Source organism: Malus sylvestris, chromosome 8, assembly GCF_916048215.2.
Source record: "Malus sylvestris chromosome 8, drMalSylv7.2, whole genome shotgun sequence".
Lineage (NCBI taxonomy): Eukaryota > Viridiplantae > Streptophyta > Magnoliopsida > Rosales > Rosaceae > Malus > Malus sylvestris.
The window spans coordinates 1,672,897-1,697,768 of NC_062267.1; the positions used below are offsets into that span (position 1 = coordinate 1,672,897).

The following is a 24,872-nucleotide window of genomic DNA, read 5'->3' on the forward strand; positions in this document are numbered from 1 at the left end:
CTAGAAGTGGGTGCCAACAATTCCCACTTGGGAAATTGACATCGATCTATGTCTCACTTAAAAATTAACCTAGAAGACTGACTAATTTCCAAACGCCCACTTGTTGTTTTATGAATGTTTTTAGTTTGGAAAGCATGAAAAACCATAATTAAGTCCATAATTAGTCATTTGCAATCTAAGCTTTAGATTCTGCGATTTTCTTAGAATTAATTTAATTGATTAAACATCTGGTTGTGTTGTGTAGTGTTTGATATGGATTGAGAGGGAGGGAGGGAGGCTTTCACTAAAGCCTAAAGAAACCCTAGCAGCTAAAAAGAAAGGGAAGGGAGAGAGAATCTTCAAATCTTTATTGGTAGCTGCATTAAGCTGAATCGAACATCGTCGCAGTGGTGCGGCACCCATGTGAAGGTTCCCTCCCTCGTGTCCCCACACAGATCCTCCGTATCCACATGTGGGCCCCCACCATCCCTTCCCTTCCCTTCCCTTCCCTTCCTTTCTTCCCCCTCAGAGCAGGATCTCTGGGCAGTGCATTGGGTAATATGGTAATGGGTCATGAGAGAAAATCCTGGCTAGGGTTAACTTATACTTTTTTACCAAACAAAAAAAATTATTACGTATACGTGTCTCTGAACTCTCTCACGTGAACAGACACGTGTCCTCGGACCCCACGCCCCGTCCCTTTGTCCTTTAAATAGAGGACCTGCATGTTATAACCTAGACACAAAAGAGAGAGATACAGTCAGAAACTCTGTATAATTTGTTGTTTGTTGCCTCGGAAAATTGTAGGGTGAGAGAAGAAATATTAACATACATATATTACCTGCAGTTATCTGCTAAAATATTATGCAGTATATATGTATGTGAGTGTACTTGCAGTCTTGTAACGTGAAGAAATCGAGTTCTGGAAAAGAACGAAAGAAAGAGAAGCTGAGCGAATCTGTTCATGTTGCGTACAAAATCTTTAAAGCGAAATCAGCCTTACGTTATCTCCACGACTTCCCACATCCCCCTCCTTCCCTCTGCGACAAAGATTTTGTTCCTTCTCATTTTTTGCTTAATAATTTCTCACAATTTTCGTTAATTATTTCCTCTCACTCTGTCCCTCACTATATATATAGCTAGAGTACGTAAACCTAGCTGCCACCACCGCCACCTACTTCTCTCCGCCGTTGTCCTCAGTTTTCTAATCCTTCATCCTTCTAGCCGCCGCCTCCTCCTCCATTATGTAGCCCTATACCTAATTCATCATTTTAAACCAAACAAAGAAAATCAAGATCAAGAACAAGAATAGTAACGTACTCGAATACATGGCCACTACCAAGCTTGTTTTATTAACATTCGCAATCTGTCGACTTATTGTCACGGTTGGTTTAACCGTGGACCCAACGGAGCTTCTCCGCCTCGTCGTCGAAGGACAGCTGAGCTTAGACCCGTCCGACGTAAATACCGCTTCGAACGATTTCGGCCTGATGAGCAGAGCGGAGCCCTTGGCAGTTTTACACCCAGCCTCCGCCCAAGACGTGGTGGGACTGGTGCGGACCGCATACTCTTCACCGCACGGGTTCACGGTCTCGGCCAGAGGCCACGGGCACTCCATCAACGGGCAGGCGCAGACCAACAACGGTGTCGTGATTCAGATGAGCGGGGGATCGTCAAGATCGGGGACGCCGGGTCAGGCGGCTCGAGTGTCGGAGAAGGGTATGTATGTGGATGCGTGGGGTGGGGAGTTGTGGATAGATGTGCTCAGGAGCACGCTTGAGTATGGACTCGCACCGAAGTCGTGGACTGATTATCTGTACTTATCAGTCGGCGGAACCCTTTCCAACGCCGGAATCAGTGGCCAAGCTTTCAATTACGGACCTCAGATTAGTAATGTTCATGAGCTCGACGTTGTTACAGGTTTGGATTATATATCTATCACTCATTTCTGGTATTTTATTTATCATGGTGTGTTTAATTTTCCTTCTTACCAATATCCAATTGAATATGCAAAGGTTTATTAGTAGAATAAAGTTATTTCTACCACATTTAGGACTCTAAAGTGGATTCTATCCATACATACGAAATTCGACTGTCTCGTATAAGAGAAATTGTCGAACAATATATTTAATAAATATGATTCAAATAGCATCACTTGTTTTAAGATAACTTGTTTATATGAACAGTTGAGCATAACATTATTTTTGTAAGTAATATGGGTATGCTCAATATTTATTTATAATTCTTAATCATTCTCCTAAATGGTGTTTGCAGATTTTATTGAATTCTAAGATTGCCCATTTTACACTTCTGGTCTTCTTATGTCATGAAGGATGTTTTCAGTTTCGGTTTAAACTGTACACATGACCACATAAATGTCTCTTTAAAATGGTTGTTTTTATATTGTTTCATCAGCATCACGCAGAAATTGTGGTATTTTCTTTTGTTCATTAGTTATTTTCAGCAAAGAAATTATACCACTATTTCATCAAATGTTTGTTTTAATATGGGTTCGTTTAAAAGCACTTTCAAAATTACTGTAAGCGCTTTTGAGGAAAATATTTTTGGGTTCCGAAAACACTTAAAGTGTTTTCTGCATGAAGCACTTCACGTGTTTTTTTAAGATTGACTTGCATTTTTACTAAGAATTGTCCCAAAAAAATTATAATAAAAAACATTTTGATCATTTTAAAAGCACTAACAAACAATTCCCATATAAGCCTCGAAATGGCTAGAAAGGTAGTTTAATTAGTTATAAGTTAGTCTCCTTATTTAGCTTATTAAACTTAAATTATTATATAATGTTACGCTGTTCACATGGCCTCTTTTGTTATGTCTGATATAGTGACGATCTAACAATATTCTCACATTATTAGGTTGTTGTCGTTGTTGCCAATGAAACTGCTTGTCTTATATGATCTCATCATGCATGATCAATATATGGTAAATCTTCGAGTACATATATAATTGATGTATTGAAGTGATCAATATATGTCTTGTTTAACAACAGGCAAAGGCGAGCTATTGACATGTTCAGAAGAGCAAAACTCAGAGCTGTTCCACGCTGTTCTTGGTGGGCTAGGCCAATTTGGAATCATCACTAGGGCTAGAATTGCTCTTGAACTCTCCCCCCAAAGGGTATATATCTCCCTTTCACGCTGTTCTGCGAGTATGTTTGTTTTATGTGTCTAATAAATAGTATTGATCGTTTCTGCTTAATGGGTTTGAAAGTTTTGGTCGGTTCCACCTTACATTACACAATGTGAGTGGAGGAAAGACTTGTATTAAAATCATTCTCAAATATGTTAGTTTTGAGTGTCCAAATAACGTTATTCTCAACTGCTTTGGTCGGTTTCCACCTTCCAAAGTGGGGAGAACTTTTTCAGTGCCGGGAATACGGCCTGGTACAACAACTGTCATAATATACAATTGGTTGAAAAAAAAAATTCTCAGGTTTTCAACCAATTAATTGTATGATTACACTTGGTTCCGGTTTTCAGTACACTAAAAATCTCTCCAAAGTGGGAGTGGGGGCACATACTTTGCAAAACTTTCCTTGTATTTGTTAATGACAAAACCTAAAAAAGCAAGGTATCATCTATCATGCATGACCTAATGAAGGGTTTTAAGTCCATGGATTGAAGCTTTTTTAACCACATTCAAACGGCTGTTCTATAGCTGGCAATGTTGTTGATGTGTCCTTTTGCTTCTTTAACGTGGTCTCTTTCCTATATCTTTTTGTTGCTGCTTTATTAAAGAAAATAAAAAATTATTGTCGTTGTTGTCAATAGGTGAGGTGGATCCGAGTACTGTATTCCAATTTTTCGGCTTTTACCAAAGACCAGGAATTCCTCATCTCTCTGCATGGGCAACCCACCAGCCAGAAATTCGACTATGTCGAGGGTTTCGTTATTGTCGACGAAGGCCTCATCAACAACTGGAGGTCATCCTTCTTCTCCCCGAGCAACCCTGTCAAGATCACCTCCATTAATTCTGAGGGTGGTGTTTTATATTGCTTGGAGATTACGAAAAACTACGACGAATCGACCGCCGTTACAATTGACCAGGTATAATTATACTCGTATTTACACTCTAATATGGTTTTATTAGGGGGTCGGTGATGTATTAATTAATCTGGGTTATTAAAAAGTTGTAAGTCCAAGATAGTCGTAAAGTTTAGGCATGCAAGCCTAACTACTTGAAATGGTAAGAAAGAAAGAAAAGAAAAACCTATAGAATACGTAACTTAAGAGTGTTGAAAATACAAGAGTCATATATCGAAAATTTGAAGAAGTAAAATTCAATATATATTAAATAGTTTTACTTATATACTTGTTCATGTTGCGTAAGTGGTGAAATACAAATTATCTAAGTAGTTAGTAATGAGTCATCTGCCATTGATAAGAAAAATTAATATAGAGTAACAAATATGAAATATATAAAAGTAATGTGTCAGGCCATTGTGTCGTGCATGGAAGAGATTTTTCAGTATGCCAGAATACGGAGCAAAACACCACATCTTATACTGTTAGAGGACACATGAAAAAAAAAAAAAACTTTCCTCCAATTGTAAGAGGTGGTATTCGGCCCCATGATTCGGGCACACAAAGATCTCTCCGTGCTTGGAGTATGTAATATGCTAAAGCAACACACCAACTTCCAGTAAATATATATTACATTAGAATAAACAGTAAGAGCGATAATTGGTTAGCACACTCGGACTTTAGAGACTAATTAAAATCGTTTATGTGGTTGTTTAAAGTGCTTTCTTACAGTAGCTTCCAAATTCCAACCCTATCATATTGTACGTATTAAAATTTAAAACCAATTAGAGTTATGCTTTGCTAGATTGATTAATTTACAAGGGTGTTCCACTAAACCCTAGATTATATGATTGAGATGATTAGTGTCTTAGTGTACATAATAATTAAAGCTGCTATAAAATATAACCAGACATTCGCAAGAAAACATGGAAGATCTGTTATCTAATATCCTATTCAAACCTAAGATCGAATACACCTTTATTTTTCTAATTTGTTACTAATTGTATATTACTAAATCTAAGCCACGCACCCACCAAATATTCCTCTTGTTAATTAGAAATTTAAACAGAATAATGGAACTTATCCTGACAAAAGTAACAGTTCGGTAGCAGCTTTCTTTTAAGCAGACTGATTTTTTTTTTAGTAATAATACGTGCATTTAAAACCAACAAATAATTAAAAACTGTGCGTTGGGAATATTTTTTTTACTGCAGGAAATAGAGGATTTGTTGGAAAAACTGGATTTTGTACCGACGTCAGTCTTCACGACTGATCTTCCATACGTGGATTTTCTGGACCGGGTTCACAAGGCCGAGTTGAAGCTCCGATCCAAGGGTTTGTGGGACGTCCCCCATCCATGGCTTAACCTTTTTGTCCCCAAATCAAGGATTTCTGACTTCGACGAAGGGGTGTTCAAGGGCATTCTGGGAAATAAGACAAGCGGACCCATTCTGATTTACCCCATGAACAAAGACAAGTAAGTTCCACAGCCTCTGATGCATACATGTATGTGTACTCACACACACACACACACACACACTACTGATATAACTATATAATGTTCTTTCCGCTGCATGCATCATGCATGCATGCCTCTAAATATGACGACATAGCTGTTTCATGCAACATGCTAACATTCTGTTGTGGATTCGATCTCCATCGATCTTCCTGCCTCTTAATATTTAACTATTTAATATACTAATGCTATTGTTTAAGTAAAAAAGAAGATGCTTTTAAGACCTTGTTAATCTTCCTAATTAACAATACCAAAGTGTGAATCTAGGTTGTTGCATTTATTGAGCCTAGCTCTAAACACTGGTAATTATACTATAAAGGCAAATAGAATCTCTTGTGACAGAAGCTGCGCACCTCCTCAATAATTGATAAAGAATGACCGGAGACTATGTAGATGATACCATAGTCTTGAGGATAAAATCCTCCAGATCATAAAGGGTATTAGGTAGGTTGGTAGAGATGCCATTATCTATATGTGGAGAATAATTTAGGGAACATTAACGAAAAGTTTTCGATACTGTTTATTTTAACGAAAAATCATATTTTTACACTAAAAAATCAATCATAGTACTATTCATTTTACTTTTTATTTTGTCCTTATCGTTAAAACTTAAAGTTTTCAAATCATTTCCATTAGTTTTTTTGAAAATTTAGGCAGAGCAATTTGGCTGGATCGTCATGCACTATTTCAAAGATGCATGTCCCGCTGTATTTGGATACCATCTTCGTAGTAGTACTACTGCCAATAATACACACTTTTTTGAGAGTGACGTGACAAACTAGCTGATCGGGTTGCTCTACTGACTATTTTCTCTTACAAGATTTGAATAATTTAGCACTTAATCTCCATGGCTTTTGCTTGAGTTGAGTGCAATTTTGGACATGAAAACGCATATAATTACCTACAGATTACAGTTGGACTTAGTCCAGGATCCACACAAACAGACACAGGGCTGGTTTCTGACCAAAAAAAATACAGTGCTGGTTTTGTTTTTATGAAAATAGATTTCTCCGGATTCATTCTACTTAATTCTCCTCATTAAACAATCCGAACCCTTAAAATTTGATTCAACGGTTACAAACAGGGGCTCACTCTAAAAGTTATAATAATTTTAGCTATTGTATCAAATGTTAAGAGTCCGGATTGTTTAATGAGAAGGATTAGGTGGAAGGGATTCTGGGAATCCCGTGATTGTGACCGTTTATAGTACATTGTACGGTCAATTTTTATTAAGTACTATTTATATTTATTTTTAAATTTTAAATTTTGAAATCATTTCTAACCGCAACATGAATAATGAACAGTCACGATTATAAGATCCTTACAATTCCGGAAAAAAAAAAACCGACGAGAATTCTTTTCCAAACGTAAAGATTCTCATGTCGGTAGATCCACCGATGGGATGTCCATTGTCGTTGTACAAGCTCAGTTCGAGAAACATTGCCGTTAGTTATCACAGCACAAATATTAACACAGCCGTTAATTCCAAAAACATGTTTCGCTGATTGTCGTTTGTATGGTTTTGATTCTGTGTAGGTGGGACCAGAGTAGCTCGGTGGTGACGCCCGATGAGGACGTTTTTTACCTTGTAGCGCTGCTAAGATCGGCCTTGGATACCGGGGATGAGACCCGCACCTTGGAGCACTTGACCAATCAGAACCGTCAGATCCTCAGATTCTGCGATGATGCCGGGATCGAGGTGAAACAGTACCTCCCGCACTACACTACTCGGGAGGAGTGGATGGACCACTTTGGAGATAAGTGGGACCGGTTTTACCAGAGGAAGATGAAGTTCGACCCCCGGCGCATTTTAGCCACCGGCCAACGTATTTTTAGCCCTTCATCGGGTTCTTCTAGTGGTGGGGTTGGTAGTGCTAAATTGTCAGTTTATTGATGAACGAAACGCACAGCTTCTAGGGTTAGTCTTGTGCATGTAAATATTTTAGATGAATTTTCTTTTGGGATGTGATATCTACATCTCTTTTTACTTCTTCCACACATTTTTAGTTTTCGATTGTCAAATCGGATGAATTGAAGAGGATCAACGGACATAAATTAACAAAGAGTATGTGAGAAGTAAAATAAAGTGTGTGGATAGCACACCATTTTTTTTTTTAAGAAAAACTAATGAAAAGTTCTCAAAAACTTTAGTTTTAATGAAAAATAACAAATAAAGGTGTGAGTTAATAGTAGTAGAAAAGGTAAAAATGTCATTTTTCGTTAAAAGTGAACAGTACCGAAAGTGTTTTTTTATTTTTTATGATCAAATAGGTATTTGTTATTAGAAAGAAAATGAGGGGGCCTTTTTTGGAGTTGCTCAATTTAGATGCTCGGATCACGTGACTGTCTGGCCGAGGCCGTGTGTGACTAGAGACTAGAGAGGGTGGATGGGGCAGGAATACAGTGGTGGGACTGGATGAAATGTTTTTGTGTCTTTGGTTGTAGAGGTGAGGTGGCATAACCATCCGTACTCAAGAATTTCTCATCTTCTACGGTTGTTCATCGAGGGTAAGAAGCGAATAGTGGGCCCGGGCAGGGTCCAGGACCACAATCTGCATATGTTATGTGTTGCATGCAGCGCCCGTGATCCCGACAGCCCTGTCTGGTTTTGTTCAAGGACTCGGACGTCTTTGTCCTCAACCTCTTCCAACACAAGCTGGTTCCTGTTCCATGACTCCATCATCCTTCATGGTTTGTAAAATTATAGCTATACCCTTCTTAGAGTGGTCTCCATGTAGAAGTAGAAGAACATGTGAAGTACAGAAATGTGAATGCACAGTACACATTAAGCGAAATCTACTCGTAAAATACGTGGTCTGGCGGTCTGCCATTAACGTGTAAGGTTTCACTCCTCTAGCTGTGGCTTGCATGGATCTGCATCACTCTGTGAACCGGGTTGCTTCCCGAATTTTTTCAATGCGATTGAATATAAGGTTTTCCTCCGAACTGATGTCCCATCGGCCGCTAATTTGACAGCCTATATACGTACATAAGAGTTGTCAAACCCCTCAACAGTTCATGATCAACAAACGGAAGAAAAAATAATTCTTCGTGATCTTTCAAAACTTGGAAAAGGTGGTACACAGTTCTGTGAAAAAGACTAATATCCGGAAACAGGAGTCATTACCGTAGAAAGACTATGCCCACTTGAGATCAAATCTCTTAACTCATCCTCAAGCTGGGACTCTGAAGGAGCTACAACCGGAGAATTTTCTTTTCCTTCAATTAATACTGTAAATTCACCTTTTGGCTGGTGAGTAGAATACGCTTCTGCAGCTTCCCCCAATGTACCGCGCCAAAACTGACAAGGCATCAAAATTAGACACACATTCGCAAGATGAAATCAACAGAATAGCCATCATTTGTGAAAGAACATGCTAGCATTTGGAAAATTAAAAACAAAAATAGCAACTTTATCACTGAATTTGAACTTAAAAGGAAGACAAGGCAAAATGATATGCACATATCGAATTAAGGACATTGATACAAGGTGTCCACCTGACCTATTCAGTTATTCCCTAACGGGGTCTGGGTTCCAAGAGGTTCAAATCACATTGCCAAAACATTTGTTAAGTGAGATCGGCTTGTGCCTGCATCGCACAGCCCAAAAGAAATTGAGGCTGTACCACATAAAGAAAACCAAATGTGCAGAGTCTGAATTTAAGCCTAAAGACACTCTTGAGCGACAAATTTCTACTAGCATTGGCTGGGCATGCATTCTTGTACACAGAGACATCGCCCATATTATCAGTTACCGATCGATGCAAAAATTTTAAGTTATATCATCAGAAAGAATCAAATACTACTCATAAAAAGTAGATCACTTTTCGTTTCTTGATAAATTATGTAATGGGTTTTAAAATGGTTAATGGCATGCAATTCATCACAAATGAGGTAAGGAAAATAATGTGCACATATTCAGCAAGCTGATCACAAGTAAAACAGATATAAATAAAAGACATCACCATAAACCTACCTCTTCATGAATTTTTGTAACTTCATGAGCTATGACGCATTTTCTGAAACACAATTACAAACTCACCAAATCAGTTTTTCGTAAAACCACTAAGGCAGTAAAAGCGCATAAATCCATACATGGAAGTTCAATTTGTAACTCACCATAACAAAAACTAATAAATAATCATATCAAAGAGTTAGTGAGGGATGAAAGTATGTGATACATGTAAAAAAACAAGCAAAAAAAAAAAAAAAAAAAAAAAACAAAAAACTCAAACATCAATACATAATTGAAAATGAAAAAGTTGCACATAATTGAAAATTTTCGGCCACAATGACAGTGGCTGGCGACAACTTCTGGCACTGGCACTGGTGGCATGTGGGTCATGTGCAATGGGGAGAAAATATAAATGTTCCTAAGCTTATAGTGTATTTTCCCACAATTTGTGGCTTATTCCAAATAGAATGGGAAGGGATTGGTAGCTTTTATTGAAGTTGGTATTTTTTCTTAATAACTTTATTAAAATTGATTTTTAATCTGAAGCCTTAAAAGTACGTACCTTGAAACACCAAAAACTGAAGAAGTCTCTTCAAGAAACTGCTGAAGTTTGTGGGGAGGCACATAGAATATTTGGGTTGTCCCCTCATTTGCTGAAACCGTCAACCTCTCTCTTCTAGATCCAGCATGTTTAGAAATAAATCCCACTGCAGAAGTATAGTTCAGAGTTCTATATAAATCTTGTCCCTCAAGCCACATCCACCAAGAAGAATATCTGCAGCATCATTTCCATGGAAAACTTACCAAACGTAAACTCATCCGTGGACAGGCCAGATGCAGAGAGAGCAGCCACAAAAGCAGACGGTCCAGGTATAGGAATAACAGGGATGTTTTCATCCACGCACAGCTTGCCTGCAGCAAAACTTGATATCAATTGCACTGCTACATGATACATATATATCTAAATACCATATCCGCAATAATATTACAGTACATTACTCCAAATTCATATTGTCCCGAATGACTAAACAATTGACAAAATCAATCCAAGCTAACACATGATGAATTACTTGCTGTAAAAGTAAAGAAGATGGGAAAGCACCTCACCAATTCCGTACCAGGATCACTGATGCCTGGCATCCCAGCATCGCTTATGAGCGCCACAATTTCGCCTTCCTTCAACCGCTTCAACACTGTTTGTCCCCTTTGAGCTTCATTGAATTTGTGATAGCTCAGCTGTAATCTAAAAGCATAAATTAGAACCACTAAATCTAAAAGCCAACCAAATTTACCCCCAAAAACTCCCAATTCACTTACAAGGGGAGTTTTGATACTGTAATGGTGGAGCAGCTTCCCCGAATGCCGAGTGTCTTCGGAAAGTATTACATGAGCTGATTTTAACACCCGGAGAGCCCTGCATTGGATTCGATATCAAATTAAAAAGTGAAGAGAAAAGAAAAACATGGTTTGTAACTTTGTATGTAGAAATTGAGCGAGCACCGTAGAGTGATATCTTCGAGGTTTCCAATCGGAGTTCCGACGAGATACAGACCGGGTTCAAGAGGACCCTGCAACCGAAACAGCATTCAAAAAACACAAACTTTACGGAAAAGAAGTAAAATCATGCATTTTCATCAACCAAAAAGGAAAAATTAATGATTGAATTCTGCAAAAGCCAAGAAATTGAAAATTAAATTGAAGGGGAAGGACGGTTACTTGTTTCGACGGCGGTTGGGGGATTGAGTCGGTGAGTTCGGCGGAGATTTGAGGGCTGGAAGAACAGAAGGGGATTATGCTAACTTTATTAGGGCAAACGGAGAGCGAGTGGAGAGACGGCTGCGGCGTCGGAGCCGTCTGGGTAGGGAGGAAGTTCGAGAGTCCGGGGCGCCACCATGAGAAGGAAACCGCCGTGAAAGGAAGTCGTCGCAATAGCATTTGTTCCCCAAACCCAAACTAAACCTCTCGCTCTCGTCTTTCTTATCGGAGGGAAAACACAGCTGAAGCTACCCAAAACGGTTATTTTAGAAACGATAAGTTAACAAAGACGCTACTTTAAAGAACGATTAAGAGAATAAGAAACGATATTCGACACTAATCTTCTTAATTAAGGTCGATGCAAAAGGTTTTCAAGTTTTCAGGAATTTGTAGCTCAATTGATTAAGAGTAGTGAAATATCACTACGTTTGTATCAAAAAAATAGTTAACTCAATGCGATTGTCGTCACCCTACTACCAGGTGTATCAAAAAACGATTAACTCGAGACTGAGAACATATGTGAGACTTTTTTAGAATAGTCAAAAGCCTTTCTGAAACCATCTAACATAAAAACTTAGGAATCGTTTGATAACTATTTCGTTTTCAGTTTTTTTTTATATTTCTTTTTGCTTTGAAGATTGTAAACAAAATGATTATCAAACCAACGCTTTGTAATCTTATTAGGACCAAAACAACACAAGTCTCATTGATCAACCAAACGGAGCTCACTATTTGTATAAGCAAGGATGGAGACATGATATCTAACACAAGGACGGAGCTAGAATTTTTTTCTTGGGTGGGCTAGCTGAAAATAGCACCATAAAATCATATGTTTATTTTTTTTTGCTTATATAAAATTATATAATAATCAATATAAAAGAACAACAATATAATATAAACTATTCTCAAAATCATAACCTTAACCGATAAATTTAAGGACCATATAAATAATTAACCTACTAATTAAATCAAGAATAAGTAAATAAAAAGATTAAGAACATACCAAATGTGACATTTATTGGAAAATCGCAACTGAAAGTAAGGAATTGCGGAGATAGGGATTTAATTGTGGATAAAAAATTATTTCTCTTTTCTTGAGTAAGAAGCACAGAGGCTAAATTACATAAGATAAATGGTATAGAAAAAGATAAAAGGGGACTAGAGATAAAACTAATTTATCATTTTTAGCATAAAACGTATTATTTACTACCTACCCTTTACTAAATATACATTAAATAATAATATGTATTGAAATTAAGTAGGCTATAAGCATGAGTTTACAAAAGAATAGTTTTATTCACAAACCCATTTTTACCTCCAACACAGCCTTATTAATTTTTTGTCAATAATCATCTTCAATTCATTCGATCCAAACAACCGAAAAATTGAGAGATGTATGTAAGAAGTAAAAATGAATGCATGGATAACACTACCCTTACAGAAAACCTCCCTAGGCTACAACCCATCCTAGCCTTGTTGGTGGCTACACCATTGAATTCCGACAGTATTCATAGTTGTAGCTAACGCAATCTAATTCATATTTCACTTGATATACGTATACACTCTCTGTTAATTTTTGTCATTTAATTCCTTTACGACGGTCGAAAATTGAAAATATATGCGAAGGGTAAAAAAAAATATGCCGACAGCACCACCCAGTATTATTCTAAGCAATGGCAAGCAAATATGTTAAGGAGTTGGGGAACATGTCCCCTGCCACTCGGCCGCCTCCTCCCTTCCCTCCCTCCCTTTCCCTCTCAATAACAACATTGATTAAATAGTACTCCAAATCAAACCCCCCTTTTTTTATAAATAGTTAATAAACATTTGTTAGGTCATTATATTACACTTTGTCATCATGGAACCACCATCTCGTCTCCTTGGGAGATCTGCCGTTCCTGCATTTCTTCACGTATCGATCGTTATCCGCGGGGCGTTGCTGCACAATGGTAAATTGCACGCATCAGGGTTGTGAGTTTGCTTTACCGAAGTAATGTAGGGTGAAGTAAATCATCAAAATCTCTATGAATTCAACCACCATACCTTCTCCGTGGAACTCGATAACATGGACAGAATGCTGATACAGATTGAACTAACCGTCATGGCTGGGGACCATGAATCATATAGAATGTCTGCAAAGAAAAACATAATCCGTTACCGAAAAATGAGTTAGCTGGTGCTCATTTCATTCTAATAATCAGAACCATCAGGTATGTGACAGTTTTGTATTTCATCAACAATAATTCAAAATAACGTCTGGAATCGATCAAACTGATCAAACTGTGATCACCTTAGCAGCGCATTTCACAGGGAATCAAGGATAAAAAAATGAAAGTTTCGCCTTTTTTGTTATCTTATCATTTCCGGCAACAAAAATAAGATATCTAGTGCTTCAAAAACGAAAGCTTTAAAGGCTCAAAACAGCAATAACAAGTATAGATGCAAACATAAGGGATGCCAAATGACTCCCAGCACCTAGAAGATTCTATCCGGTGACCAAAGCCTCACAACTTCAACTGTGAGCTTGGCAGTACCTCATGCGGCCATGCCTCTGGACTCATTATTGTCGCTTACAGTCAACCAGAATAGGAGTTGAAACTTAAATTTGAGCTTCAACTAAAAGCCACCCTATTTCGGGTCCTTTCTTTATAAATTCACTGTAGGGCTATAATACTTGATGTGATTTAATAATAAAAGTTATATGCCGGATTTTCTTGTCAATCTTCATATAAAGCCAATTCAGAATATCACAGCCTCCAACCAGGCATGTACCGAGTTCATGTGTACTCACTACAGTAAGCACCGGAGGCTTGTGGGTGTGGAGCAACAAAACATATTACCGACATCCTTTAACTCAAGTCCAGATCTATTTTTTCGGGTTATGGTGACCGGTATTGATTGTACTCTCCAACAGTTTATGCTAATGAAAAAATTGCTTGACATGAGACATTAGATTTCTATGACAGAACACAAAACGAAACATTCCAAAGAGCTAGTACTATGATCAAAACGTTAGGTAACGTTTGCCTCAAGCATAGTTGCATAGAGAAGGATATTCTCCAACGCAAGGCCAAATTCTAATGGTCTGAAAATTCAATAGAATTCAATTAAACTTATTATAAACTTGCCTAACTTGCAAGCAAACATTGCGATGTAACATTTGACCAACTTAACAACTAGTCATCATTTTGATAGAATGAAACTAACGATCGCATAGGTCAAACCAATGACTCGAATAATATAACAACCATCTAATTGTCTACTTCCATAAGAACAAAGTAGGAATTCATGCCAAGACTTTAGTTCCATACCGGCCCAATACTGAAAACTAAAGATAGCGGAAAATACTAAAACAAAGTTAAAAGACAAGAACGGTACCTAAACAAATATGGCCATTGCTATAAATGTGGGGATGCAGAGGAGCCGGAGAGACAAAAATCACCTGAACACCGAAACAAACAATATAGAAACTACAAACCAGTCATTTAAGCGAAAATTTTAAATATAAATCGAACATTATGCGCTACTAAGTTACTAATCGTTCTGTATTCGCCAATTTTTTGAAACCCTAACAACTACAACTATACAACCACCAAACGGTATATATAAGTACTTAAACAACTTAAACCTAATAGTCAATCTTCGGTTTCGAAACAATTTTCTTGGCAGCCAAACAGCATTAAGAGAAAAGCAAACATTAAAGTCTGAATCTTATGGACCTGTGGTGCTTCCATGGGGTAATGCTCGGGGAAATCAACTTGGAGCTGATACAATTCGTTAGCGTACAGAGTTCCCGGCGCTCCGGTGACTTCGATTATCCATCTTAACACAAAATTTCAAGGAAATTAACACTAATCACATGATTAATCGCAAAACAAAGGAGATTAACACTTTAAATTCAAAGAAATTGGAAATGGAACCTCTGAAGATTATCAGTGACTTTGTGACTAAAACCTGCCGGAGGATTCACCTGCCACTCCACCAGCTCTTTCTGCAGCCGATTGCAGGTGATCTTGCTTAAAGCCTACGCACACAAAAAATTCCATTAAAAATAAATAAATAAATAAATATTTAAGTTGTAGAGAGAGAGAAGTAAACCTTGCGTGAAGTGGCGGAGGAGCTAGTCATCGTTTCCGGAGAAAGTGGAGAGAGAGGCGGACGGCAACGGCGGATTCGAGTGCTCCTCCCTACTCTCCTTCCTCAGCTAGCATTCGCTCTCAAATTTCTCTGGAAAAATTCAGAAAAAAGTATTTTACTTTATATGACTGGTCAAATTCGGGATCAGAAATATTTCCAAAAAAATAAAAATAAAACTATATTTTATCAAAAATGTGTTCACGCGCGCGAGCAACTGCCACTCTCAACAGAACCATCTCCGGCAGAAGCAATTTTTTAAGGTGCATACTCCTTGATAATTTATGTCGATCTTCCTCAATTCATTTAATTTGATGGTCGAAAATTAAAAATATATATGAAAAGTAAAATGGCCCACACACCTCTTTTTTTAATGTGCCAAAAACACGTCAGTCGATATAACAAGTGTTATTAGAATTTTAGGAAAATGATCTAGAGGAGATCTCTTTTCACTAAATCCATCAAGTGTGGGATTCGAATTATTAAAATTTGATCCAACGGTTATAAACATGAACTCTTTTAAAAATTATAATAACTCTAACTGTTAGATCAAATTTCAATTGTCCAAACTCCGAACTAGATAAATTTGATAGAAAGGGATCGAAGAAGATCTCTTTCTAGAATTTTAGCCGACTACTTGTATATAATATTTATATTCCGAATTGTATTTCCATCACACAAAAAAATTTCTTCTTCGGCAAGACCCACTAATTACAGGAAGTTTTTTAGGTTTGGTTTTTCCACGCTGATCATATTTGATTGCGTAATACGCGTGGTTGTTTAATATATATAAAGAAGTGTTATTGAAACTTTAAAAATTTCATTCTATATTCCTCACAAATGTATTTTTCTTTTCTGATATAAAAAGTTTGAAGTGTAGAATGAAATTTGTAGAATGCTAATAACAATTATATATATATATATATATATATATATATATATATATATTAAACAACCACGCGTATTACGCAATCAAACAGTTATATATATATATATTGTTTGTGTTGGCGCTGGTCGTTGCCTTTATTTAATTTTAATTTACGTGGAACCAAAAAATATTCTCCTAATATAATTTCAATATAGAAAAGTCGCACCAAATCTTACACGTGGTCGTCTAGTCTAATCATATAATTATAGAATTAATGGTTTATTTTGTTTCGATGAGAACTTTAACGAAAAACTTTCGATATTGTTTACTTTAAAGAAAAATCACATTTTTACATTCAAAAGGCAATTCTGGTATTATTCACTTTACCTTTTTTTTTGTCCTTATCGTTAAAATTCAAAGTTTTCAAATCATTTTCATTAGTTTTTTTTTACAATAATCATTAATTAGTTTCTTGTTTTAATTTAAGAAATATGATTACTGGTTTTCAAATGTTTGGATATGAACAATTGGGTCATTAATCTAAAGTATAATTAGGCCCATTTGGTGGAGTACCATATTTAGATTATCTCCATTAATTAATATAACACTCATTGTCAACCAAAATTTTATGAAATTACTAGTTTAACCCACTAATTAAAACATAACATGAATAAGAAATATGGGATAGAAATGTAATTTCACACAACTAAATTTTGGTGTTTTTTTTCTTTAAAGCCTCATCTACATATAATCCTAACATATCTCTAATTAAAAAAAAAATCACACTCCCACATTCTCTATCTCTTTGTTCCTCTCTCCTTCTATTTCAAAAAAAAAAAAAAAAATCCTCACGCACTTTGCGTGTGCCCATATGCTATTATTTCTAGTGGAAACAGTTTGGTTGGCAATTTTAAGACAAGGTTTTGAAGAGAAATAAATATATTGATGATAAAAGTGGAATTTTCAAAACGTTTATAATAAGAGGATTATGTGAGACGAACTACAAATAAAGACTTGATCATTGACCTACTAAAGTAGTCTTACAAATGGTCATTGAACCATTAAGCAACCTAATTCCTTCATCTAACAGTTAGTTGGCACCGATAGGCCTCGTACCAGACTATCACAACGTCTCCGAAAAGGCTTTCCAGACCATTTTTCCAATCTCTTATTAAAATCGCCATTTGTTGGTGAATGGTGAGCATGTATCTTTTTTTAGAGTTGAGATTTTCAAACATTTTAGTCAATACAATTTAATTAAACTTTAGAAAGCATTTATAAACAACTTAATTGCTCAAACTCAATTCAAATTTAATTTTCTCATTTCTTAAGTATAAGGTCATTTAAAAAATAAATAAATAAAAGGTCTCAAATTTATGTTATGGCATTTATGACGGTTACCTTGAATTAGGGGTAAGCAAAACGCTTTATAATTTAAGGGCTTTTTAGTCAAAATGGTCCGTGAAATGTTATAACTCCTTATTTTGGTTCATGATATTTAAGATCAATATAATTGTTTTTTGAAATTGTCTACGGTCAATTATTTTAGTCATTCTGTGAAAACTTTGCGTTAAATTAAAGAAACCATCAATTTCCAAGGGAGAGAATGATATGAAGAAAATACCCATAACCTAACGGAGATTTCTCACGGAATGATCAAAATAATTGACAGTAGACAATCTCAATACCACGATTTTAAATTTAAGGATCAAAATGAGGAGTTATACCAATCTCATAATTATTTTGATTAAAAAGCCTAATATAAGGTTTTTTAGGTTTGCAAAATCCATAAGTACTCTTCGCAATTTCCGTTTAGGAGGAAGATGTGTAGAGCTTCGGATTTTCTTGATGCTCGAGTGTTCTCACCACCTTCTTGCCTTAACTTGGCCTTGTTGCCGTTGTCGTTCATGGGTTGTTTCTCACGAGCTTCCTTCGATTTGTGGTGCTGATCTTCGATGTATTCTTTGGAGGTTGTTGCAGTCTTCTTTTTATGCCTTTTGGGTGCTCGATTTGGCTTGATTTCAGGCCACTGGTTCGAGTTTGGTGGTTCTTCTTATGGCAGCAGTGGCAGAGGTTGCAACGGTACATGATGCAAGCTCTTCGGGTTTTTTTTTCTTTTGTTTTTCTGTTGGGCTTGGTTGTGTTGTATTTTGGAGGTCCATACTTAAAAAAGGTGAAACTGTACTTTCATATGCGCTTAATGGTGGGACTGCAGTTGAGAGTTAACAGACCGGTATCCGGTTGTTAAAGTTTAGACCTAAACACACAATAATAGTCCTTCGACACGACAACCAAGCTACCGACTACAAGCCTACGAGCCTTCGACTACACCACACATGGGAGTTTGCCACTTCCATGTTTTCTACCTACAACCTTTTATTGCTTAATACCCTTTATATTTTCTACTTTTGTACAATTAACATTTGGGGAACTTTAACGAAAAGCTCCTGGTATTGTTTACTTTAACGAAAAATCACATTTTTGCACTAAAAAGTCAATCCTGATATTATTCATTTTACCCTTTATTTTGTCGTTATCGTTAAAACTCAAAGTTTTCAAGCCATTTTCATTAGTTTTCCTTAACATTTGCTCTAAATAATTCACAATCAACCACTTGTACTTCATGCATTTTGACAATTTGGTACCTTAATCCGGTATCATTCGTATTTGTATCAAATAATGATCATGTGGCATTCAAGAAGACCTTTTTCGAAAACATCCATGTGTGCGTGTAAGGTACGAGGATAACTAAGGCTATCTCCAATGAGAGTTTAGGCTACTCCAACCGAAGGGTCCAGAGGGCCGAAAATAGCCCGAAAATCATCTCTAACCGAGAGTTAGGCCAGAAGGCTCGTGGGCCTATGAAATCTGAAAGGGCCAAAGGGCTGACCCAATTTTTTTTAAAATTTCTGTTAGATTTCCTATCAGTTATAACCGACAGGAATAAAACAAGTAGTGTCAGTTATAACCAACACAAATAGAAGGGAAAATTTTGAATCCAACAGCTAGTTACTGTTGGATTCAATTTTTTTAATGAATTTAAAAAATTCCCCTTTTCCCCTATAAATAAGCCATTTCTACACCATTTCTCACATAATTTTCACCATTTTTAAATTTAAGTTGTTGTAGTTTTTTAATTTAAATAATAAATTATGTTTGACCTTATGACCATTTGGCCCTCGGTTGGAGACAGTTTTTTGTGACAAGGCTAAAATGAGCCATATGACTCTTTGGCCATCGGTTGAAGATGGAGGCAAATATGACTCTGTACTGTTCATTAAAATATTAATATCTTGAAGGCCCAGACTCAAAGGTTGAAACGAGCCATCTGACCAGCCCTCAGTTGGAGGTGGCCTTAAAATCCCAAAACCTTAAAATCTTGCCCCTAAACTTTCTCTAATACATGTATTTTAGGGGGCTAAAAAGTTAGATTTAGAGTTTAGTGATAGGTGTATGAGTTGGGATTGACCCTGGTGAAGAAATATGTAATGGAAACATGTTAGATGGGCCTTGTGCTATTAGCTGCATCTACTGTCATTTAGTGCATTGTGTACCACAATAGTGGGACCGTTCTACGATATAGATTATATTACCTTTGTAATCCAACCATGGAAATCAAGATTAGTCGCATGCTCACTAAACATCTATTGGTGCGTTGGTCTCGGCCCAGGCAAGTTTCGTGCGTGATAGTCTGACCTGGATTAAGCATATAGTACCTTTCCTGGTTTGGGTTAGTTTTACAGGTCCATCCTTACTCCTCTTCGTATCCTAAATATCGAGTACCCAAGGGCCATGATCTAGTGTGGCGCATTATAAAGTTGTGGGCTCAAATGATGAGTATCCTACCATTGGAGGAAAAAACTAATTAATCCCACACGTATAGGTGATACTCTGAGAATTTAGATTTGTGGAGAGAAAACAACCTCATAAGCACACAAATTGCCCTCATTTGAGTGTATGTTGGAAAATGTTGATACCAATTCCAATCAAGGTCGAATAAATTGACTGAGAAGCGATGCGCAAACTTGATCGTTTCAAAGAACTCGACTGATACGTGAATAGTGTGAAGCAAACCTCCCACATGACCAAATAAAGACAAAACTTAAAAAGTCTTGTGGTTGGAGTCGAAAGACCAAAAAAGGTCACAATCTGCCTTGAGGTGGTGCATTTCATTACCAGCTTACTATTTATCACATTGATATAGTTAATAAGTTGCATTTAACTACCTATATGAACAACGTTTGTGATGTTTTATAAATAAATAACTAAAACACCTCTATACAATTAGTAGTGTAACCATCTCATTATACATTGTATTTTGTTTCGTCAAGTTTCCTACGTTGAATTCTCACATAATAAAAGTTCAAATGATTAATTGTAAAATTAAAAAAAATCTATATCAGTTGAAAATTTCCCAAACGTAGAAAAGTCTTAAGTCATAAACTTGCAATTTTCAAAAATAAAAAATTAAAATAAATGAAGAAAGAAAATTGGACGACATTTACTTAACTCACCAACTGGTGGTTAGTTAGCCGTTAGCGTAATAACGTTTGATTGAACAATCTTAAGCAAACAACCACCACCACCACCCGTCACCACCACCCATATTCCACTCCCCTGCTCTCTCTCTCTCTCTCTCTCTCTCTCTCTCTCTCTCTCTCTCTTCATCTCTCTCCCTCTCTCTCTCTCTGTCTCCATCTCTATCTCTTTCTCTCTCTCTCTCTCTCTCTCTCTCTCTTCAAGAACTTTCTGGCTCTGTTTTCTCTTGGGTTAGCGTATACATATTGCCAAACCAATATCCCCATTAAAAAATACACAAAAAACAGAGTATTTCAATTTTAAATTTCTTCCGGGCATTAAAAAATTCAAGTTGGTGTTGATATTCGAATTCTTCGATTATTCAATTGGTCATTAAAATATAAATATAGTCGGCCGAAGTAGGTGCCTTTGTTCCAATGATAAGGAGGTTGGTCTTCTTCGGGAAACAAATCTCTCGGGATTCGTGTCTGTCTTCGATTCCGGAGAGTAGAAGAAGATAGCTCGACTTTTCTTCTTCTTCTTCTTTTTTCTGCAATTCCCTTCAATTCTTCAAAGATTCTCCATTTTTTTCTGGTAATTTCGGTTTCTTACTTCCCCTGCTGCTTCAGTTCTTACCCTTTTCTCTGTTTTCGATTTTAATTAATTATGTTGATTAAGTTAGTATTTTGGCTATGAAATCAGTATTAGTTTCGGGTTTGTAGTATTAATCTCCACTGGTTTAATTAACCTTAGATTACTTGACTTTTGGGTTAGATTTTGCTTGTGTTCTGGTTTGATCACTCTGCTTGCTTACCTTCTGAATTGGGTTTTTGCTTTTGGTAATTTTTGGGTGTTTTTATTTGGTAAATTTGATGAATTTCTTGTTTTTCTTGGTAGGAATCGGTAATTTGGTTAAATGGGTGTCACCAATTCGATTGGTTTTAGGTAAATTTTGGTTTCCGTCCCTCAATATTTACTCAAAGATTTGGAGAGACAGAGGAAGAAGAAGACACTAGGCTATTAAGCTATGGCCACCTATTTCCAAAATTTGAGTAATCAAAACTTACTGAATCCTTATCAAGGGGACGAGAAACTTCCCTCGTACCCCGAACCGCCCGGAAACATGATGATGTATCTGAATCAGGCTTCCTATGGCGCCGGATCCTACTCCGAGGTCTTGTCCGGCGGCAACTTCTCCCCTCAGAAATATGCTGACTCTGATGGGGGCAGGAGTGAAATGATGTTTATTCCGCCAACGAGTGATCCAGTCAGGGACTGTGACGTTGGCGGCGAGTCCTTGATTGGGAAACACAGTATGCAGGATCATGGATTGTCTCTTAGCCTTTCCACCCAAATTCCGCAACCAGTTTCTCTGCCTTCGTTTCAGTACCAATATCCGAATTCAAGTCTCTCTTCGGTTTTGAGCAATGCTCCAATGATAGGGAAGGGTGAGGAGTACAATCAGAGCGAGGAGTTTAGAAACTTCGAAAGCTTGGCATCGGGGTTATATGGAGGCGGCCATGAGGCTGTCAAAACACAGGCTTTCTACAATCCTATGTGTTCATCGGGATCCAAAGAAATGCATTCGGAATATGTGTATGACTCGCTAGGTTCCACGAACGCTATGTTAAGCTCTAAGTACCTCAAGGCCGCGCAACAGTTGCTTGATGAAGTGGTCAATGTCAAAAAGGCTTTGAAGCAATCTCGATTGGACAAGAACCAAAGCTTTAAGCGGAGCGGATCAGATGGTTCCAAAGAGACTGATGGGAATGATCAACATTTACGGAGGTCATCAGATCCTGGTGAATCGAGCACCATTTCTTCTGTCGAGTTATCAGCAGCAGAACGGCAGGATTTGCAGAACAAGAAGACCAAACTTTTATCCATGTTGGATGAGGTAAATAAGCGCAATTCGTAGAAACTTTTGTTAATGATTTGGTCGTAGATCCTTTTTATGTTACTTATTTTGCAACGTCATCAATGGATATGCCGTTATTGCAGGTAGATAGAAGATACAAACAATATTACCATCAAATGCAAGCTGTGGTGTCATTTTTTGACAAGGTGGCTGGGAACGGGGCTGCTGGACCGTACACTGCACTTGCTCTCCAAGCAATTTCCCGTCAGTTTCGCAGTTTGCGTGATGCAATCAGGGGCCAAATTCAAGTGACGCGGAAAAGACTGGGAGAGCAAGATAATTCATCGGATGGTCAAGGATCAGTAATACCCCGCCTCCGCTACGTGGACCAGCAACTCAGACAGCAGAGGGCGTTTCAGCAGCTTGGTGGATTGCACCATGCTTGGAGGCCTCAAAGAGGACTTCCGGAAAGCTCTGTTTCAATCCTTCGTGCTTGGCTGTTCGAACATTTCCTTCTTCCGTATGTACTTGAGCACCTTTTTGCCTTGATGGAAAATCATACTTGCCAATCTCTTAAGAATTTTGGTCACTGATTTTTTGTGGTTTTTGATGTCCCTCCAGCTACCCAAAGGATTCAGAAAAGATTATGCTTGCAAGGCAGACAGGATTAACCAGAAACCAGGTAAGATGACTTATAGTCTTCTTCCTGTTGCATCGCCATTTATTTTTTAGGAAAACTAACGAAAGGTCCAAAAAAACTTCATTTTTAATGAAAAGCCATTTTTAAAGGTACAGTGAATAATATCAGGGAAATGTATAAATGTGGTTTTTTGTTAAAAGTGAACAGTACCGGAAGTGTTTTGTTAAAACTCCCCTTTTCCCGTTATGGTTTCTTTACGTGCACGGTTTTGAATTGGGATTCAACTCTCAGTCAGTTCAAAATATGAACGTTAATACTTGGTCCTTTGTTTTCAATGCCATCAACTTGACGACTCAATGTTGTAATTTCTTCCTTATCATTTGAATCTCGTAGCTTACCTTGAAATATTACATCACCAAGGCCATATGGACCCTTGGTTTGTTTGCGTAGTGTCGTAACTAGCGTTGTTCGTTATCAGGTTGCCAACTGGTTTATCAATGCAAGGGTACGGCTTTGGAAGCCCATGATTGAGGAAATGTACAAAGAAGAATTCGGTGATTTGGACACGGATGCGAAATCTTCACCAGAAAATGCACTCAAAGAAGAAGCAAGAGTCGATTTCTCAGCATCGGAGGACAGGAAAGAGGAGTTGCACGAAAGCCTGATATCCGCAACTGCTGACAGCATTGAACCAGGGCAAATGCATGACTCGAAGTCGGGTCACAGTTCCACATATGACATGCCAGGGTTGGATCATTTCACAGTTGGCAACGACGTGTCACTTGCATTGGAGTTGCGGCATTGCGAAGAGCACGATGGATTTCCTCCATCAACCGGATCCCATGTAACAGGTAGCGATGCGGCAGCTTCTTTGGATTGTCACTATGAGGATCCAGAGCAGCAACATTTGATTCAGATATGGCAATACCCACGCGTTACTTGATTTTGTAGTCCGAGAGGATTATCGCCTCCAAGTTTTGGGTGGTAAGCGGTCTCAGGCAATGATGGTCGAGAAACAGAATGCTTGATTTGTTGCTGTAGCAAAGGGGGTGTAGATGTAGATGTGTGTATGATACTGATACCAACTAGTAATATAACAGAGATTGGTGGAAGAAGAAGAAGCCTTAGGCATATTTGTAAACTAGTTTTGTAAAGATAAAAGGTGAAGGAATATCTTGTGCATTCATTGAATAAGGAACTTGGAAACTCTGTGAGTGTGACATCAAAATGTATAATCTCATTTGGGAAATAAGTCTGATACCAGATTTACATGAAATCGGGTGTATAATCCGAAGTATTTGCTTATATTCTCACGTGACGTGTCGGGAGAATGTTCTTTTATAAGATAAAAATGTAGTGTATTATTTGTCTGTGCAACTACACATACAAAAGTGAGACAGTTTTTTATATCAACCATGTGTATTCGTAAAAGAACATTGCATACAGCCGGTCGTACACAAGAACACATTCATGTACGTGCTATGTCAAAAGAGAGTAAGGTATAAAAAAATTTGTCTCTCTCGTCACGCAATGTTCGATAAGAAACAAATCCAAAAAGATGTACAATGGGTTGTATGTTAGTCTCTCTCTCTCTCATGGGACTATG

At 37.4% G+C, this 24,872-nt stretch overlaps 4 protein-coding genes across 4 annotated transcripts; 2 read left to right on the plus strand and 2 right to left on the minus strand.

The window, feature by feature from the left end:
• Positions 1-708: 708 nt before the first annotated feature.
• On the plus strand, positions 709-7,534 carry LOC126632470 (cytokinin dehydrogenase 5-like). Its single transcript, XM_050302896.1, has 5 exons — positions 709-1,899; positions 2,990-3,117; positions 3,771-4,046; positions 5,237-5,499; positions 7,075-7,534. Exons 1-5 carry the CDS (start codon positions 1,308-1,310, stop codon positions 7,430-7,432), a joined length of 1,617 nt encoding a protein of 538 aa, XP_050158853.1. The 5' UTR covers positions 709-1,307; the 3' UTR covers positions 7,433-7,534.
• A 689-nt stretch (positions 7,535-8,223) lies between these two features.
• Positions 8,224-11,525, minus strand: LOC126632471 (uncharacterized). Its single transcript, XM_050302897.1, has 9 exons — positions 11,210-11,525; positions 10,994-11,061; positions 10,811-10,907; positions 10,596-10,729; positions 10,298-10,416; positions 10,056-10,200; positions 9,515-9,557; positions 8,666-8,839; positions 8,224-8,515 (listed from the first exon to the last, which is right to left on the minus strand). The coding sequence occupies exons 1-9, from the start codon at positions 11,426-11,428 to the stop codon at positions 8,384-8,386; spliced, it is 1,131 nt and encodes a 376-aa protein (XP_050158854.1). The 5' UTR covers positions 11,429-11,525; the 3' UTR covers positions 8,224-8,383.
• Positions 11,526-13,021: 1,496 nt separating this feature from the next.
• On the minus strand, positions 13,022-15,644 carry LOC126631120 (probable ubiquitin-conjugating enzyme E2 18). Its single transcript, XM_050301277.1, has 7 exons — positions 15,588-15,644; positions 15,347-15,475; positions 15,169-15,272; positions 14,968-15,070; positions 14,627-14,690; positions 13,292-13,380; positions 13,022-13,187 (listed from the first exon to the last, which is right to left on the minus strand). Exons 2-7 carry the CDS (start codon positions 15,374-15,376, stop codon positions 13,092-13,094), a joined length of 486 nt encoding a protein of 161 aa, XP_050157234.1. The 5' UTR covers positions 15,377-15,475; positions 15,588-15,644; the 3' UTR covers positions 13,022-13,091.
• A 5,217-nt stretch (positions 15,645-20,861) lies between these two features.
• On the plus strand, positions 20,862-24,542 carry LOC126632367 (BEL1-like homeodomain protein 3). Its single transcript, XM_050302748.1, has 5 exons — positions 20,862-21,362; positions 21,666-22,665; positions 22,770-23,146; positions 23,248-23,308; positions 23,745-24,542. Exons 2-5 carry the CDS (start codon positions 21,796-21,798, stop codon positions 24,207-24,209), a joined length of 1,773 nt encoding a protein of 590 aa, XP_050158705.1. The 5' UTR covers positions 20,862-21,362; positions 21,666-21,795; the 3' UTR covers positions 24,210-24,542.
• The last annotated feature ends 330 nt before the right edge of the window (positions 24,543-24,872 follow it).

Bases quoted from the DNA above. Each gene is read 5' to 3' on its own strand.
- LOC126632470 (XM_050302896.1), top strand. From the start codon at position 1,308: ATGGCCACTACCAAGCTTGTTTTATTAACATTCGCAATCTGTCGACTT. The intron at 3,118-3,770 runs GTATATATCTCC...TGTTGTCAATAG, and splicing joins TTGAACTCTCCCCCCAAAGG to GTGAGGTGGATCCGAGTACT. The intron at 5,500-7,074 runs GTAAGTTCCACA...GATTCTGTGTAG, and splicing joins TACCCCATGAACAAAGACAA to GTGGGACCAGAGTAGCTCGG.
- LOC126631120 (XM_050301277.1), bottom strand. From the start codon at position 15,376: ATGACTAGCTCCTCCGCCACTTCACGCAAG. The intron at 13,381-14,626 runs GTACCGTTCTTG...TTTTCTTTGCAG, and splicing joins CAATGGCCATATTTGTTTAG to ACATTCTATATGATTCATGG. The intron at 13,188-13,291 runs GTATGGTGGTTG...ACCATTGTGCAG, and splicing joins TATCGAGTTCCACGGAGAAG to CAACGCCCCGCGGATAACGA.
- LOC126632471 (XM_050302897.1), bottom strand. From the start codon at position 11,428: ATGCTATTGCGACGACTTCCTTTCACGGCGGTTTCCTTCTCATGGTGG. The intron at 10,908-10,993 runs GTGCTCGCTCAA...AATCCAATGCAG, and splicing joins CTCGAAGATATCACTCTACG to GGCTCTCCGGGTGTTAAAAT. The intron at 8,516-8,665 runs GTAATGACTCCT...GTACGTATATAG, and splicing joins GTGGGCATAGTCTTTCTACG to GCTGTCAAATTAGCGGCCGA.
- LOC126632367 (XM_050302748.1), top strand. From the start codon at position 21,796: ATGGCCACCTATTTCCAAAATTTGAGTAATCAAAACTTACTGAATCCT. The intron at 22,666-22,769 runs GTAAATAAGCGC...CCGTTATTGCAG, and splicing joins TTTTATCCATGTTGGATGAG to GTAGATAGAAGATACAAACA. The intron at 23,147-23,247 runs GTATGTACTTGA...ATGTCCCTCCAG, and splicing joins TTCGAACATTTCCTTCTTCC to CTACCCAAAGGATTCAGAAA.